This window comes from Mixophyes fleayi, chromosome 10, assembly GCF_038048845.1.
Source record: "Mixophyes fleayi isolate aMixFle1 chromosome 10, aMixFle1.hap1, whole genome shotgun sequence".
Classification (NCBI taxonomy): domain Eukaryota; kingdom Metazoa; phylum Chordata; class Amphibia; order Anura; family Limnodynastidae; genus Mixophyes; species Mixophyes fleayi.
Genome location: NC_134411.1, coordinates 90,738,732 through 90,753,412, shown reverse-complemented (window position 1 = coordinate 90,753,412; position 14,681 = coordinate 90,738,732). Strand labels below are relative to the sequence as shown.

General features: G+C 42.2%; 1 protein-coding gene across 2 annotated transcripts in view; it reads right to left on the bottom strand.

Moving 5' to 3' along the window:
• Nucleotides 1–11,776, bottom strand: part of PMFBP1 (polyamine modulated factor 1 binding protein 1) — a 96,086-nt gene extending 84,310 nt beyond the window's left edge. For both annotated transcript variants that reach the window (XM_075189121.1, XM_075189122.1), the window contains exons 1-3: nt 11,712–11,776; nt 10,031–10,118; nt 607–680 (exon numbers count right to left, since the gene is read on the bottom strand). In XM_075189121.1, coding sequence (XP_075045222.1) covers nt 607–658 — 52 coding nt within the window. In that variant the 5' untranslated portion in view covers nt 659–680; nt 10,031–10,118; nt 11,712–11,776. The remainder of the gene's footprint in view (nt 1–606; nt 681–10,030; nt 10,119–11,711) is intronic.
• Between the last annotated feature and the right edge of the window lie 2,905 nt (nt 11,777–14,681).

The window sequence follows — 14,681 nt, the reverse complement described above, 5'->3', positions numbered from 1 at the left end:
CGTGCTTTGATGCATAGACCCCCAGGTGTCTTTAGTGCACATTGCACATTCAGATTAGTAAGAGGGCGCAAGGAAGGACGTCCAGTCTGCCATGGTTGGGGTCAGGACATCCCTCTCCGGCAGCGCTTTAGCCATATTAAAGGGCTTCTTACACCATCCTCAGAAGACGTTAGCAATCATAGACAAGTTCTGACAAATTAAGATCCACTTCTCAGTCCCCATTGAGAATTATGGGGACTGCGGTAGTTTGCATAACGCAGGAGAAAGCTCTGGTATCTCCTGTGTTAGGCTGATGTTAACTAGTCCCTTAAATGTACCTAAACTATGTGGAAACAGCCATTTCTGCATGAATTAAGGCTTGATAAATAGGTCCCCAAGTTTAACAGTACCTTAAATGCCAAGGACACAAACTGACAAATTATTAATACATAGTAACTTGGGAGCCCAGATAATGTGGCTCCTAAGTATGCCGGGAATGGAGGCAATCACATCAGCTGATATGTTGTAGTGCAAAACTAACTAATATACGTGGGTGTGAAGAAAAATATGCAAAATACAATTACCAAGTGAAGCTCCCTTAAAAGAATGACTAAATCAATACCATACCAGAACACATGCGTCTCCGATAGTCACTCCAAACATACGTCTTGAACGGCATTATCAGTGTTACACTCTCTATCCTGCAAAAAAATAAAAATAAATAAAAATCAATCACTGTATAGCTGTATAAATCATATTCTCAAGCACAGAAACCAATTCTACCTGACTGGATAGCCAGAAAACTTAAACTGGCCTAATGGAATGGAGGCCCGCTTACTCCTCTCCATTCACTCCAGGGACCCTGTAAACCAGCTTTTATATAAGCTGAACAAAGTTAAAATACAGCTCTCTAAACTGAAAGTCAGAGGATATAAACCTAGGACAACACCTCTCACAATATATATTGTTCTGTCTCTTCTCACAGATCACCCCCCATGTAGTTGTTTATTTTTTATTTCTGAAATAAAATATTTATGTATCTATTTACCTTACTGATACAGGATTTTATTTAACATATGCACCAACACCGGGTCATAAATATTTAATAACCACCTATTTATAACCTGGTTAATTATTGTTTATACCATTATAAAAAAAAAAAAAAACATTATCTAGAAAAAAGTGCAATGCAAACATATTTTCACTATTCATCCCTTGACTACTATGTTTATATATATGAATAGTTTCTATTTATGATTGGTAAAGCTTAAATTCATTACCAATAAATTGTACTAGTCACCTATTGGCTAAATTAAAATTTATAGGCATATTCAATTAGCTTTTTGGTCCGTGATTACACCCGGCACCACGAGTCCCGATACCACAACATTGCAGATTAACGTGTGCACCCCCCATAGGGTTTGCGAATGAAAATTCGCAATGTTGCCGTACCATATTGTCACTTTACATGCGCAACTGTGCGTAATCGCGGACAAAAAAGCTAATTGAATATGCCCCTTAGACTGCATGACAGATATTCTTTGTACAGCGCTGCAGAATTGGTGGCGCTATATAAATAAAATGATGATGATAACCTCAAAATGGTAGTGGAGGCAAGAGATAATACCTACAATCCCCTACTGATGAAGCACACAGACTGTCGGCCTCTTTGCATATAAAGCTATTCTACTTTAACTCATTGCAGTAGGCCCGGGATAGGGAGGATTGGTACGTGTCTTGCATCATATGGTTTTCTAAGTAATTTATATATATGGTGTCAGCTGTGTACTCTGCTCCGTTGGTTACTACCTCCCACATGGCTCTGCAGTGGGTCTATGTTCCCATCCTGGGCGAGATCAGACAGGGCTGCTCTCTTTCTCTGCTAGTTTCGCATTAGAGCCCATGGCAGACCAGATTTGCCTCCACCCTGACATTTTTCCCCATTTAACGTCCACGACAGCAACACAAGTTATCCATATTTGCAGACGATTGCAGCTCTGCATCAGCAGATTACGTGCCAGATTCACGCCACTTGCAAAAATAACGTATCACATACTTGCCAACTCTCCCGGAATGTCCGGGAGACTCCCGCATTTTGTGAGAGTCTCCCGGACTCCCGGGCGAGTGTGGCAATCTCCCGAATTCTGCCCACTTCACTAGGAAGTGCCCCACTTCCTAGTGAAGTGGGCAGAATTAGATCCCAAACGCCGCGATTCCCGGTGAATCGCGGCGTTTGGCCCCGCCCCCGCTGTCAAATGACGCAATTTGCGTCATGACGTCACAGGGGGCGGGGCCGAAATGACGCGATTTCGGCCACCCCGCCCCTTCACGCCCCCCTCCACTGGCTGGCTCCCGGAAGGGAGCTGAAGAAAGTAGGTAAGTATGACGTATCATGCCTAGGCAAACATAGTTGTAATGTAAATTTCCTGAACAGAAACCGGTGTTGAATTTTGTTTTGCCAGCTTAACACACATTTGTTATACATTGAATAAAAATAAATATTTATTTACCTGTACATAGCTCGTGCTGGTTTGTTCTGACCGCAACAAAATCACACATATGTCTGCTAAATTCTATAATACAGCCACAAGCAGTAAAGGAAGCGGCATCAGCTGGAGAGGTGAGTCCGCAAGCATCCAATCAGAAAAGACTAGCTAATGTGCCGGTTGCCATCAGTGCATATTTGCACCTGCTTCTGCACCCGCAGTAGATACCGGTCCAGACAGGCGTTTACGTGTACCCGGGCGGGCCTGCAGCTTTTTATGTGTGCCCTTACTATACTGGGCCTATGTTAGACCAACCGACCCTCCCCCGTTCCGCCTCTCTAGTCGTAAGGGACTGTAAGTGTCAAGTGCACATAACTCTGCAAGCGCATATGCGTATTCTTTGTGGGCATGCATAGAGCAAATGTGTGTACTTTACGCTACACAAATAAGCGTATTTCTCACCCTGCGTCAGGCACTTTATAGCCAGAACTACTCTCCCCCTGCACACTATGTAAGGTGGCTCAGTGTTTAGCACTTCTGCCTTACAGCACTAAGATCATGAGTTCAATTCCCGACCATGGCCTTTTTTGTGAGGAGTTTGTATGTTCTCTCCGTGTTTGTGTGGGTTTCCTCTGGGTGCTCCGGTTTCCTCTCACACTCCAAAAACATACTGGTAGATTAATTGGCTGCTAACAAATTGACCCTAGTCTGTGTGTGTGTTAGGGAATTTAGACTGTAACCCCCACTGGGGCAGGGACTGATGTGAGTGAGTTCTCTGTACAGCGCTGTGGAATTAGTGGCGCTATATAAATAAATGGCGATGATGATGATGACTGAGAGGATCTTGAGCTCTATAAATTCTCCAGCCTAGGACAATAGTATCACCCACAATTCCATCTCTGATGCACTATTTCAGGTCCTTGCCAATCAGTTTTCAGTTGAACGTTGTAAAATGTTTTCAAATATTTGAAGGGACGCACGTAATAAAACACAATCAGTATAGAAAATGAGAAAAAAAAACCAATATATACAAGGTCCATTTTTCGTTACAAATATAAAAACATTTTTTGAACAAACAATAACATCATACAATCACAATTTTGGAGGTTAGGGAAGGTGAGGAAGGTAGGGGCAGGGGAGGATGGGCAGTAGGTACACGCAGTAATCTATGTTCGGATTGGAGAGAAGAGGACAGTTCAGTCAAGAAAAGGAGTAAAACCTCCAAATTGCGAGATGGCTAAAACTCTGGGTGTGAGGAGTCATTGTCAGGTTTCTCGAAAGAGCCAAGAGAACCAAACTTGAATGTGATCATTCAGGAGAATCTATCTAGTATTCATTCTCTCTTCTTCTAAATACAAATACATCACAGTGGTCCCTTAATTGGGAACACAGCCTTTAAGAGCTCAATACCAACCATCTCTTAAGAATATGGCTAAGACCTCCCTGCCATTTAAACTTAGAGGACCAATCAGTGTGCTTCATAGGAGGCAAGCCCCCACACAGCAATTGGTCAATTGCAGTCATGTGGCTGCAATCACAATACAGAGCGCCCCAGCTTCCTAGCAAGCAGCAGAGACAGAAGAGGCAGCGCGGCGGCTTGAAGGCAGAAGGTAAGCGTCCTGGCTGGAGAGCAGCAGCCGGGACAGGAAGTGAACTAGCGCGAGCCGCAGCGATTAGTGTGGCGACTCCTAACAACAGTGCTGCAGCATTTGTTGGTGCTATATAAAGTGATAATGGTGTGGCCTTGCTTATTAGAACTTATAAAACACTTATAGGCTCAAGGCCTTAATCTTCTAGAGCACCCGTCAGCTGCAAAAGTGGAGGCAGCCATTTTGTGGCCTGAGCCGATGTCTAGGAAAATAGTTATACCACAGGGTTCTTCATGGTTAATTTTATATATATTGTGGAAAAGGTAACCACAATGGGCCCTATCCAGCAGGGATAGGTACAGCCAGGGTTAATGATCCTCCTGGTACCTGAAGAAAGGAGCACAAACACAGGTGCACGACATAGGTGTGATTGCTATGCGTGTATAAAAGGATTCTGGGAACTGGTGGGCAGGGCTTCCGATGCCGACAAGTGGCCGGACAATAGGCAGGTATTGTGGGCATAGTTAGCTTGCCAGGAAGCAGTGGAATCTGTATTGTTTATAGTATGCTGTTTAATGCTGAAATAAAACAGCTACTGCTTAAGAAGCCTGGATTGAGTGTCTATATTGTCGATTTCAACAATATTTAAAATTTTGCCTTATCCAAAGGTGACTGGATAGTGTAAAACAATTGCTCTATGATTAGTATTGTGCGTACACGGCTGTACATACAGCATATATCTGGGATTTGAGTGACAAGCCACTTGGCTCTTTCAGTTCTTTAGGGCGGTGGTGTGAATTATGATGTAGTGCTAATTTTCAACAAAAGGGTGCAAAGGTTAAAAGGTCAGAATCTTATTTCTCTGCAGAGCACTGAGCACTACCATAGGCCAATATTTCATGTTAATAAATGTAACCGGAGCACAGGCAGGGCAGAGGAGCCTCGTAAATCTGGCCCTGCACATCCGCCTGCTGTAACGCTGCAGCCAATTGTTAATCCTGAGGTAAAATAGGTCTAAACTTCTCTCCAAAACGCCAATATCCCACATGCTTTCGCTTGTTAATCAAATGGCTTTATTTAGAGCAAAACAATTTTTTCCTAATAAAAACAGAGTACTTATCTCCGCAGCTATAAAAACCAGATTGTTTTCAAGTCTTCACTTATAGTTAAGATGCACATTTAGCGGGGATTGATTTCCAATGTCTAGCTCAATACCTTGTCACTTGCCATATCTTACAGACAGCATCTGTGTTCAGTTACTTACAATAGGGAAAAGCCCTGTGTGGAACATTTAGCAAAAATAGAGACGGAAACAGCCAGTTTGGATAAAGAACTAGACATCGTCCTCTTCTGTGCCCAGGAAGGTTCATGGCTTTAGTTTGGTTGAAAAATATAATTGCATGCATGCCGGGTAGACGATAATAGCAAGCTGAAGGGCAAAACGCAGACACCTTGGGGTAAATATATTAATGTCCGGATTCTTCAACTCCGGCGTGTTCAGCGTCTTCGGCGATTACATTTAAAGCGGCGCTGCATTGTAAAGGGAAGTTTCTGATTGTGTTTTAAACACAATAAGAGCAGCGGGACAGCACACTTTCACTGCCGAACGGACCTGCACATACTGTGCAGCCGCCGGCAGCATTAGAAGTTAGAAAGGGGGCGGGGCTTAAATCCCCCCCCCCCCCTATATCGCCCGGGGTAGAAAAAAATTCTAGATCCGCCCCTGACATCCGCTCACTTATGCTCGTCGTGCCCCCTAGAGAGGTGAGCAAAAATGAGCGCTACATTTTACCATATAAACAGTAAATTGCACAACCGTTTGAGCCTTCTGAAAACAGTTATACATTGAGCATACATTTTTAGATTAAATTGGTACAAAACTAGTGTGATACAAGGACATGAAACCATAGGCTGGTATTTTAGCAAGGGATATATAGTGGAGTAGCGGAAGGGGAAGGATAGGAAGTGGGGGTGGGGGAGCATGAGCAGAGAAAAGGCCAAGGGTTAAAACAGCCCATGGGTTACTTGGGAGCACCAAAGATTAGGCTAGACCAGTGAAGGCTAACCTGTGACACTCCAGGTGTTGTGAAACTACAAACCCCAGCATGCTTTGCCAGTAGATAACTAGCTGATAGCTGGCAGAGCATGCTGGGACTTGTAGTTTCACAACACCTGGAGTGTCACAGGTTAGCCTTCACTGGGTTAGACCAACATGTGCTCTACAATAAGGGCGAAACTTTCAAATAACAAACAATCCCAAGCCATCGACAAAGAGTAGGAGCCCATAGAATAGTAGTAATGTAGATGCTACCTTAATATAACTTACCATATATTCTGCTGAAAACCAAGGCAAGTGGGGGGTTCAGGGATCCTCCAAAAGCAGCTAGTTGTCCATTCATTGCATTACATATGTGCCCGATTAGATTATTGATATGTTTGGAATTGGAAGGGAGAGTAGTATAAAATACTGGGGGGAGCTGGGGATTATAGTATCAGTATTTGATTGAGGTTGCAGATGTCTGACCATTAGGCAATCAATTTCGAACATCAAATATATACAAATATTCCTTTGGAAGAAATGTCTCCAATGTAGATCCAAAGTGACTGTGGAGAAGGAGTGCATCCTCCAGGGCACTAGGTTTCATAACAGAGGTTATAGACCAGCGATGGCTAACCTGTGACACTCCAGGTGCTGTGAAACTACAAGTCCCAGCATGCTCTGCCAGCTATCAGCTAGTTATCTACTGGCAAAGCATGCTGGAACTTGTAGTTTCACAACACCTTGAGTGTCACAGGTTAGCCATGACTGTTATAGACAAATCGTTTTATTCACACAGATTGAGATTTAAGTTCCTCTGGTAGCCAGTCAGTCATCTGTCTCCAGAACCACTCGCACATCTCGCTTCCGCCTAATTTCATTAAACTTTATCAGGTTTGGGGTGACGTTCAGAAAACTCCTTTAATCTCGATGAGTGATGGAACGAAATAAGATTTCAGCATTACCCGAAGTACTCATCTGACTTTTCACCTTCAGGGTCATTCAGAAACCGGTAATTCAGAGAGCAGGCAACTTGGATAGTCCTACTAGATCGTCGTTGGTTGTACTCGCATAACCTACAAATGGACAGGAGCTTAGCAATAGCTCTGGTCTTCGTTCAGAGAGATAAAAGGTTCCTAGGTCTATTACAAAACATTCTGCAGACACTAAATAATGGACATGTCAATGAAGGCTGGTAGAATTATCCCATCACAAGTGTTTCAGGGATTTTTATGAAGCCGAATACCTTCCTTTGCAAAGGTCCAACTTCACTCGAAAGTTTCCCCAACACACAAACATATAAAACACACAAAACATAATAAAGACTGACTTATAGCCCCCTTCTGGGACTTGAACTTACAAGGGCAATAGAATGCCATAATACGTCCACCAGATTGCTCATTGTCCCAGGGTCCATATCCACCCACAACGATGCTAATAGCATGCAGTACTAGACTCTAACATCTCTCCACTTTTGTGGGGTTGCACTGGGTACCTGGAACTTTTGCTTGCTGTCCATGAATTTTTCTCACCAGAATTGGCCAGCCAGAGGCCTAGATTCCCAACCTCCGCTTTCTTGCAAAAATATCCCCTCCCAGGAATGATCTTTTATATCCCACAACCCAGAAATGGCCAAGGCTCTCTGGGCTGGTCAACCCACTTGGGGACGGTGGGTGTTGGTTGGCATTTGCCAAGACTTGGAGATGGGCATGAATAGATATGGGCACGATGAAGAGTCCCCTCCCATTGGAATGGCTCTGTTACGGCAGGGATGAAGACCAGGGTCCAATAAGACAGCTGACGCAGTGATAAATGGGCCAGGATTGGTTAGGGGGGCTACTTGTATGCAGACGTTCTTAACCTTATGGTAAATTTTGTACTATTGTCCAACTGACCTGTCGAAAGTCTATGGATGGGTATGCACTATGGATGAACTGGTCTATCAATTTCTGTCTTGGACAAAGGGAGTCCCAAGTTGGCTTGACCTTGATAAACATGACTTGGTCACCTCCGTTCATCACACCTGAAAAACGTAGCATATCTTCATGATAAACTAGCTGGTTAGCATCGCTGCTGAGGACTTGGGTTTGATTCCAACTTAGGATTCTATCTGCGTCACGTTTGCATTAACGTGGCACCCTCTGGCATGTGACCGTGGTAGTGAAACTAGACTGCAAATTCCACTGGGGCATGGACTGATGTGAATGGTCATATCCTGACTGTAAAGCATTGTATAATATCTTGGTGCAATACAAAAGAAAGGAGAATACATACATGATTTTGCACTGCAGTTTCTGTATATGAAAACTGAACAGCAGCTTGTGCAAAGCTGCCAATACACCGGCAGCTTCACCGCCAAGTACATTTAGATTATTACAGCCTGGTCAAACATAGATCACCGGAGTAAGAAAGAGCTGCCAAGTGGTTTATATAGTATAGGAATTGACAAGGGCACTGCTTGTTGTTTCATATATTGTCATTCGCTCAGAAGAGTAAGAAAACAGAGGCTGATACGTAGTTAAGACACGTAATTCCCTTTAACCTCTGTTCTATTCCAGTCTAGTCTACTTCCTCTTTCTCCACTAAAACTATTATTTCGTTCTTTAGTTTATTGGTGGGTCTGATGGATGGAGCCGGCTGTGTTTCCATGGGAACCATTGCCCTGTCTTCGTGGATGGATGGAATCCATCTACATTAAGCTTGGGGTACTGAATATTTTTTCAAGCACCTAAGTCTTTCAAGGACACACGCGGCTCGTTTCCGGATTAATACTATTTGTTCCCAAGTAAACCCTCAGAACGGACAGCACGTAAATAGATTGGAGTTTAGTGACTGGGTTGTAGGTTATTAAACATATTCAGTGTAAAATATGATATTTCCTCAGCAGTTGTAATACATTTGATCTTCTGATGTAAAATTTAATATTAGGAACAACCTATGTGTTAACACCAATCAAATAACCGAGTATGCTAACCTGGTTTTACTGGGCAAGAGATGGAAAATATACATCACACACAATCATCATCAATTTATATAGCGCCACTAATTCCGCAGAGTTTGTCACGCACATAAGTCTCTGCGCCATTGGAGCTTACAGTCTAAAATTCCCTAACATACACACATACACACACACACACACGGGTCAATTTGATAGCAGTCAATAAACCAATCCAATCCAATCTACAGATGCACACTCTAAGCACTATATATTTATACATAATCAGGAGACAGATATATGTTAAACTGCAGTAATATAAACTCTACAATATGACTTCTAGACTAAACACAAGGGGCCTGAATCATTAAGATAAGTTAAGCAAAAAATTTAGTACGTTTTCGTACTTAAGTTTCCTGGACAAAACCATATTACAATGCAAGGGGTGCAAATGAGTTTATTATTTTGCACATAAGGAAAATACTGGCTGTTTTTCCATCTAGCACACAAATACTTGATAGCTTATTTTTACACTGACATATAGGGTAGGGGCATATTCAATTGTTTGTTTTCCGGGCCACGGAAAAACTATTACTGTTAATACGGTAATAGCTGGATTTCAGCTCGCGGCTCAGGGAACTGCGAGCTGAAATCCAGCGAGAAAATTACCGTATTAACGTTTTTTCCGCGCACTATTACAGTAATAACGGTAATAGTGCGCGGACCACGGTATTTTCGGCGTTTCCGCCGATAATTGAATACGCCCCTTAAAGTTGATCTAGGACATGCCCTACCCCAAATATAAATCTGTCAAAACATTTTAAATTTACCTCCCCCTCCAATGCAACATGGTTTTGCCTTACTTACTTTTGCTTAGCTTTCCTTAATGAATCAGACCCAAGGTTCTTAGTGCACAACTGTGAATGCCCATCTACCACATCAAGGTGATGACTCTCAGATGGGTACCGCTACCTACCCTAAAAATGTATAATATGGGACTTACCTTATTTAGTGCCTCTAAACTCACAAGTAGTATAGGTAGGAATCAGATTGCTCTGATTAAAAACACCTTAGGATAGATGGGCGGGGTGCTGTACCAAAAAGAAGTCACAACAGTCAAAATACACAGACTGCTGTCATATATGTATATTAGAAGAAGTCACTGATGAATTGGAGCTGGGTGACTATATGAAAGCATGAGACTGCATGCCAAGTGCTTTTATGTAGGTCACGGAATTCCACAATGACACATATATATATATTTTTTTTTTAAAACAGTAATTTCATGCATTATTCCCATTGTATAATACAAAAATTTCAGTGTGAAACTGTTGCTACCATTTTTTGGCACTATTCCCATTGCCCTTTTCTGGCCAGGAGCGTCTCGGCCTCTCGTTGAGGGCCGACTTTGTGCGCATGCGCACAACTTGCGTCCCCACGCTCCAATCAGCTGTCCGTTACGTCACTGACCGCCGAGGGGGGACCCAATCAGGCTTAGCCTGCTCCTATTTAAAGCTGCTCTAGTACCATTAGGATGCCAGAGTATCAAGTCAACCTCTACACCAGCGTTTGCATTGAATCTCCTCTATCACTTTGGTTCTGACCCGGCTTGTTTCTGACCTCTTTCCTTGGATCCTGCCCCTGTTCGCTCTTCAGTTATCATTTGGACTGTTTAACTACTCATTGGATCCTGATTTGGTGCCTCACCCATGCGCCGGTATTGACTTTGGACTTCCTGACCGCCCTTTGGACTCCGATTTGGTACCTTACTCGCTCGGCTGGTATTGACCGTTTTGTCTGACTATACTCCGCTCACCTACACTGCGCCGGCTACTGTCTTTGAGAACCCCAACTTGCACTTCCCTTGCAGCTAAGGCCAAACCTCCTCTCAGGAGTCCCTGTTTCTCTTCCGTAAACTCCGACAAGTGTCCTCCACCCAGCACCAGATCGTGACAAAATGGTTTGTTTTTTATATGTGAAGAACATTTAATGACTTATGGTACAATTTTCTAAGCAATATTACACTCATTAATATGCTACATGCATTACTGTTAAAATATACCGGTTGCCTAAACAGGGTGGAGGCAGACATCTTTTGGTCTGGACCAATATTCACGAGAACGGAATCTATCAGATCATTGGGAACATCACTGAGGCCTACGATACAACGTATTGTCATTTATATCGGTCTAGCCCACAAAGTGACTGATTGGCTGTCGGTGATGGACGCACTTTTAAGGCTCACTCAAGGTGACTGTCACCTCTGGTCTTGGAGGATAATGAAATGTGTGCAATTTATTTAAAGCCTGGCGATCAAATGAATCAGCATTTTCTTGTTACGAAGCAAATTAAAATTCATCCATATATCATGATAGCGTTTGTTTCACTCACTTTAAAGATCTCATCTGTTATTCCCTGCTGCCTTCCCCTATGTCAACGCCATCACAAAATACCAGCATTCGAACAAGAAAGATGTTCTCTGCCATTGTAGAGATAAAGGGGATTATAGTAAGTGATCTGTCTATTTTTAACAGGCTGTTTCATTACAAGTTTAAATAATCATAAAATACAAGGTGTAATATATAAACAAAAAGAACATTCATAAATATGTTAATTATTTTTTCCAAATGCACATTCGACTTCCTGGCAGTAACCCCGAGGACTCTGGAGCCGGCCTTCCTGACCTTTAGCGAATGCCAACAATACCTTCCGGTCTGCCGCCTTGTGTGAAGACTACAGATTGGCCCTGCATGAAACAGGTCATTGCACTGGTAATCTTTGTTTCTGCACTAACAGGGAGTAAAATTATTTAAGGTTAGGTATTCTATGAAGTGCAGCAATTGAGTCTATGAATAGTTTTTATATATATATATATATATATATATATATATATATATATATATATTTATTTATTTTTCTTAAATTCATTGGTAGCACTGCCCAGTTGTTTTATACAATACATAATTAATACATAATACATGTATTTGCAGCCCCTATGTTCACACCCTGGATTAGACTTCTAACACACTATTATTTTTCATATACATTTTCCATTTGCAGTTTGATGCTAAATCCCAAAATTGGTAAGTGGAGGACAACCGCGGAGTCCATTCACGCTCTCCTCCCCATCACCCCCCTCTTCCCGACCACTCCAGCTAAAAATTAAAAAAAAAATTCTCCCATGTTAATATTGATGATCTTACGATGTTATATGAAACAAAATGCACAAACGCTGCTAATAAATGTATTTAATGCAACGGTCTTTATAGGTCAGCCCTCAAAATATTTTATATCTAACATTTTATTGCAGATTAAAAGGTATAGATAGTCCGACACTCATTCAGTGTGACAGTGAGTATAGCAAATTTAAATTTAATCTATATACTAAAGCAGGGCTAGACAAGGATGTCCACGAACATTCAGCTTCCCGAGATCCCTCTCACCCAATCACAACACACACGTCACTTCCAGACACCTCCAAATACAAAACACATCACATTGTCTCTACCAAGTCAAGTCTTCCAGCAGCAATCCCCTCCCTGCCTGTGCAGACACTGTGAAGAGGATTACATTAGTCAGAAGCTGAATACAAGGTACAGGCGTTGCAGAAACTTCTTTACCAGCTCATTTTACTTTCTGCATATTCTTTATCCTCAAACCTATTTTTACTGCAGAACTGACAGCAACACACCCTCAGCTACCCCCTCCTGAAACTTACCCCCCTCCCCCAGTCACAAGCCTAAGGCTGATATTTCAGTGTTATTTACAGACCTGTCACTAGCGCAATAATAGCATGGGTGTTATTTTCAGGGTGTGACTTGAGGGTGTAAATACTAAATAGGGTCTTTGTATCCAATTTTATCCTCCTATCTTCATCAAACCAAATCGTCCAAATCGATGTTATCTGCACACACTATGGTAGATATTCAGCGTATCAATGGCCTGGTTTGGTAGCAAAAGCTATTCTGGTTCTGTATGTATTATTAGCTTGTGACTCCAAACATCTGCAGGGATGTGAGGAATAGTCAGAGGGTGGGTAGATGGAACGCAATTAGAGAATGTGAGTAACATTCTTATGTCACTATGTCATTATTATCATCATCATTTATCTGATAATAAAGGAGTGAACGTTTGGCATAATGTAAAGTTCGGGGAGGGGGGGACATTTGTTTCACCTCATTTGATGTCAGATATTTAATGTAGAAGAGACAAAAGCCACAAAATCACCAGCCAATTGTCCCCCCCACCCTTTGTCCCACCCCAGAGGGTTGGAACCTTTGTAATGATGGTTGGAATGCTGAGATATGTCCTGGTTACCTCTGCATGTAATGTGACCATGCCCCCTTCTTGTGGCACACCCACTTTCAGCACATGCAATACTTTTCAATCCCTTTTTTCTTAAAAAAAAAATAAAAAAAAAATAGGGAGGTTGGATTGGGGGCCGATTAGGGATGGAATATCTGTCCCCTGGGCCATTCCAATAATCTTGGGCTGGGGCACTGGGATACCTGCATTTTCTTTTTTTTACGTTAAAATGTTCCCAAGAGGTTGCTGAGCAAAGTCTCACCCCTGGGTTAAAATTTGCCAGCCAGCCCTGAGTGTCCTGTCCGTATGATCTATTTTGCAAGTCCTGCAATGACAATCCAGGATTTCATAGAAATAGATTAAAACCTGTGGTAAATATTGTGGTGGCGCTATAACACAGTTGTTAGCATTGCAATCTGAAAGTGGAGTTTGCATGTTTGTATAATATATATATAATTTTTTCAAGATTATTTTAGATTTATTTTACATTGGACAGCATGGTGGCTCAGTGGTTAGCACTTCTGCCTCACAGCACTGGGGTCGTGAGTTCAATTCCCGGCCATGGCCTTATCTGTGTGGAGTTTGTATGTTCTCCCCGTTTGCGTGGGTTTCCTCCGGGTGCTCCGGTCTCTTCCCACAATCCAAAAACATACTGGTAGGTTAATTGGCTGCTATCAAAAAAATTGAACCAAGTCTCTTTCTCTGTGTGTATGTATGTTAGGGAATTTAGACTGTAAGCTCCAATGGGGCAGGGACTGATGTGAGCGAGTTCTCTGTACAGCGCTGCGGAATTAGTGGCGCTATATAAATAAATGATGAATTGAAAACATCCACCCACTAAACACCCTCCAAAAACAAAGTGCCCACCATTTGCTAACTGATCAGCAACTTAAAATCTCTGCCTAACATGATGTATGTAAAATGTAAAAATTGTTTATACTGTGTTGGTGTGTTCCTTTCCACGTAACCCCTTCCTTTTTACTTTCTGTACTTCCATTTACTTGACAAAAACTAAATAAAACGATTAATGCAAAAAAAAAAAACTCTGTTAGAGAACAGATTTGGGTCTTCCAAACAGTGTTAGGCAGAGTTATCACCCACTGATTAATACAGAAATGTAGAATAATCAGGTAATGGATAATGGGGACCATCTATGCGATTGGGGAATCCCCATATAGATGCAAATCTAATCCAAAATGTTCTTTTGTTAGTCAGTGATCCAGAAGTCAGTCAGATCCGCGAGCTGAAATCCAGCAAGAAAAGTACCGTAATACCGGTATTTACGCACTATTACCTCCATTATGGTAATAGTGCACGGGGCACGTTACTTTTGGCTGTAACGCCAACAA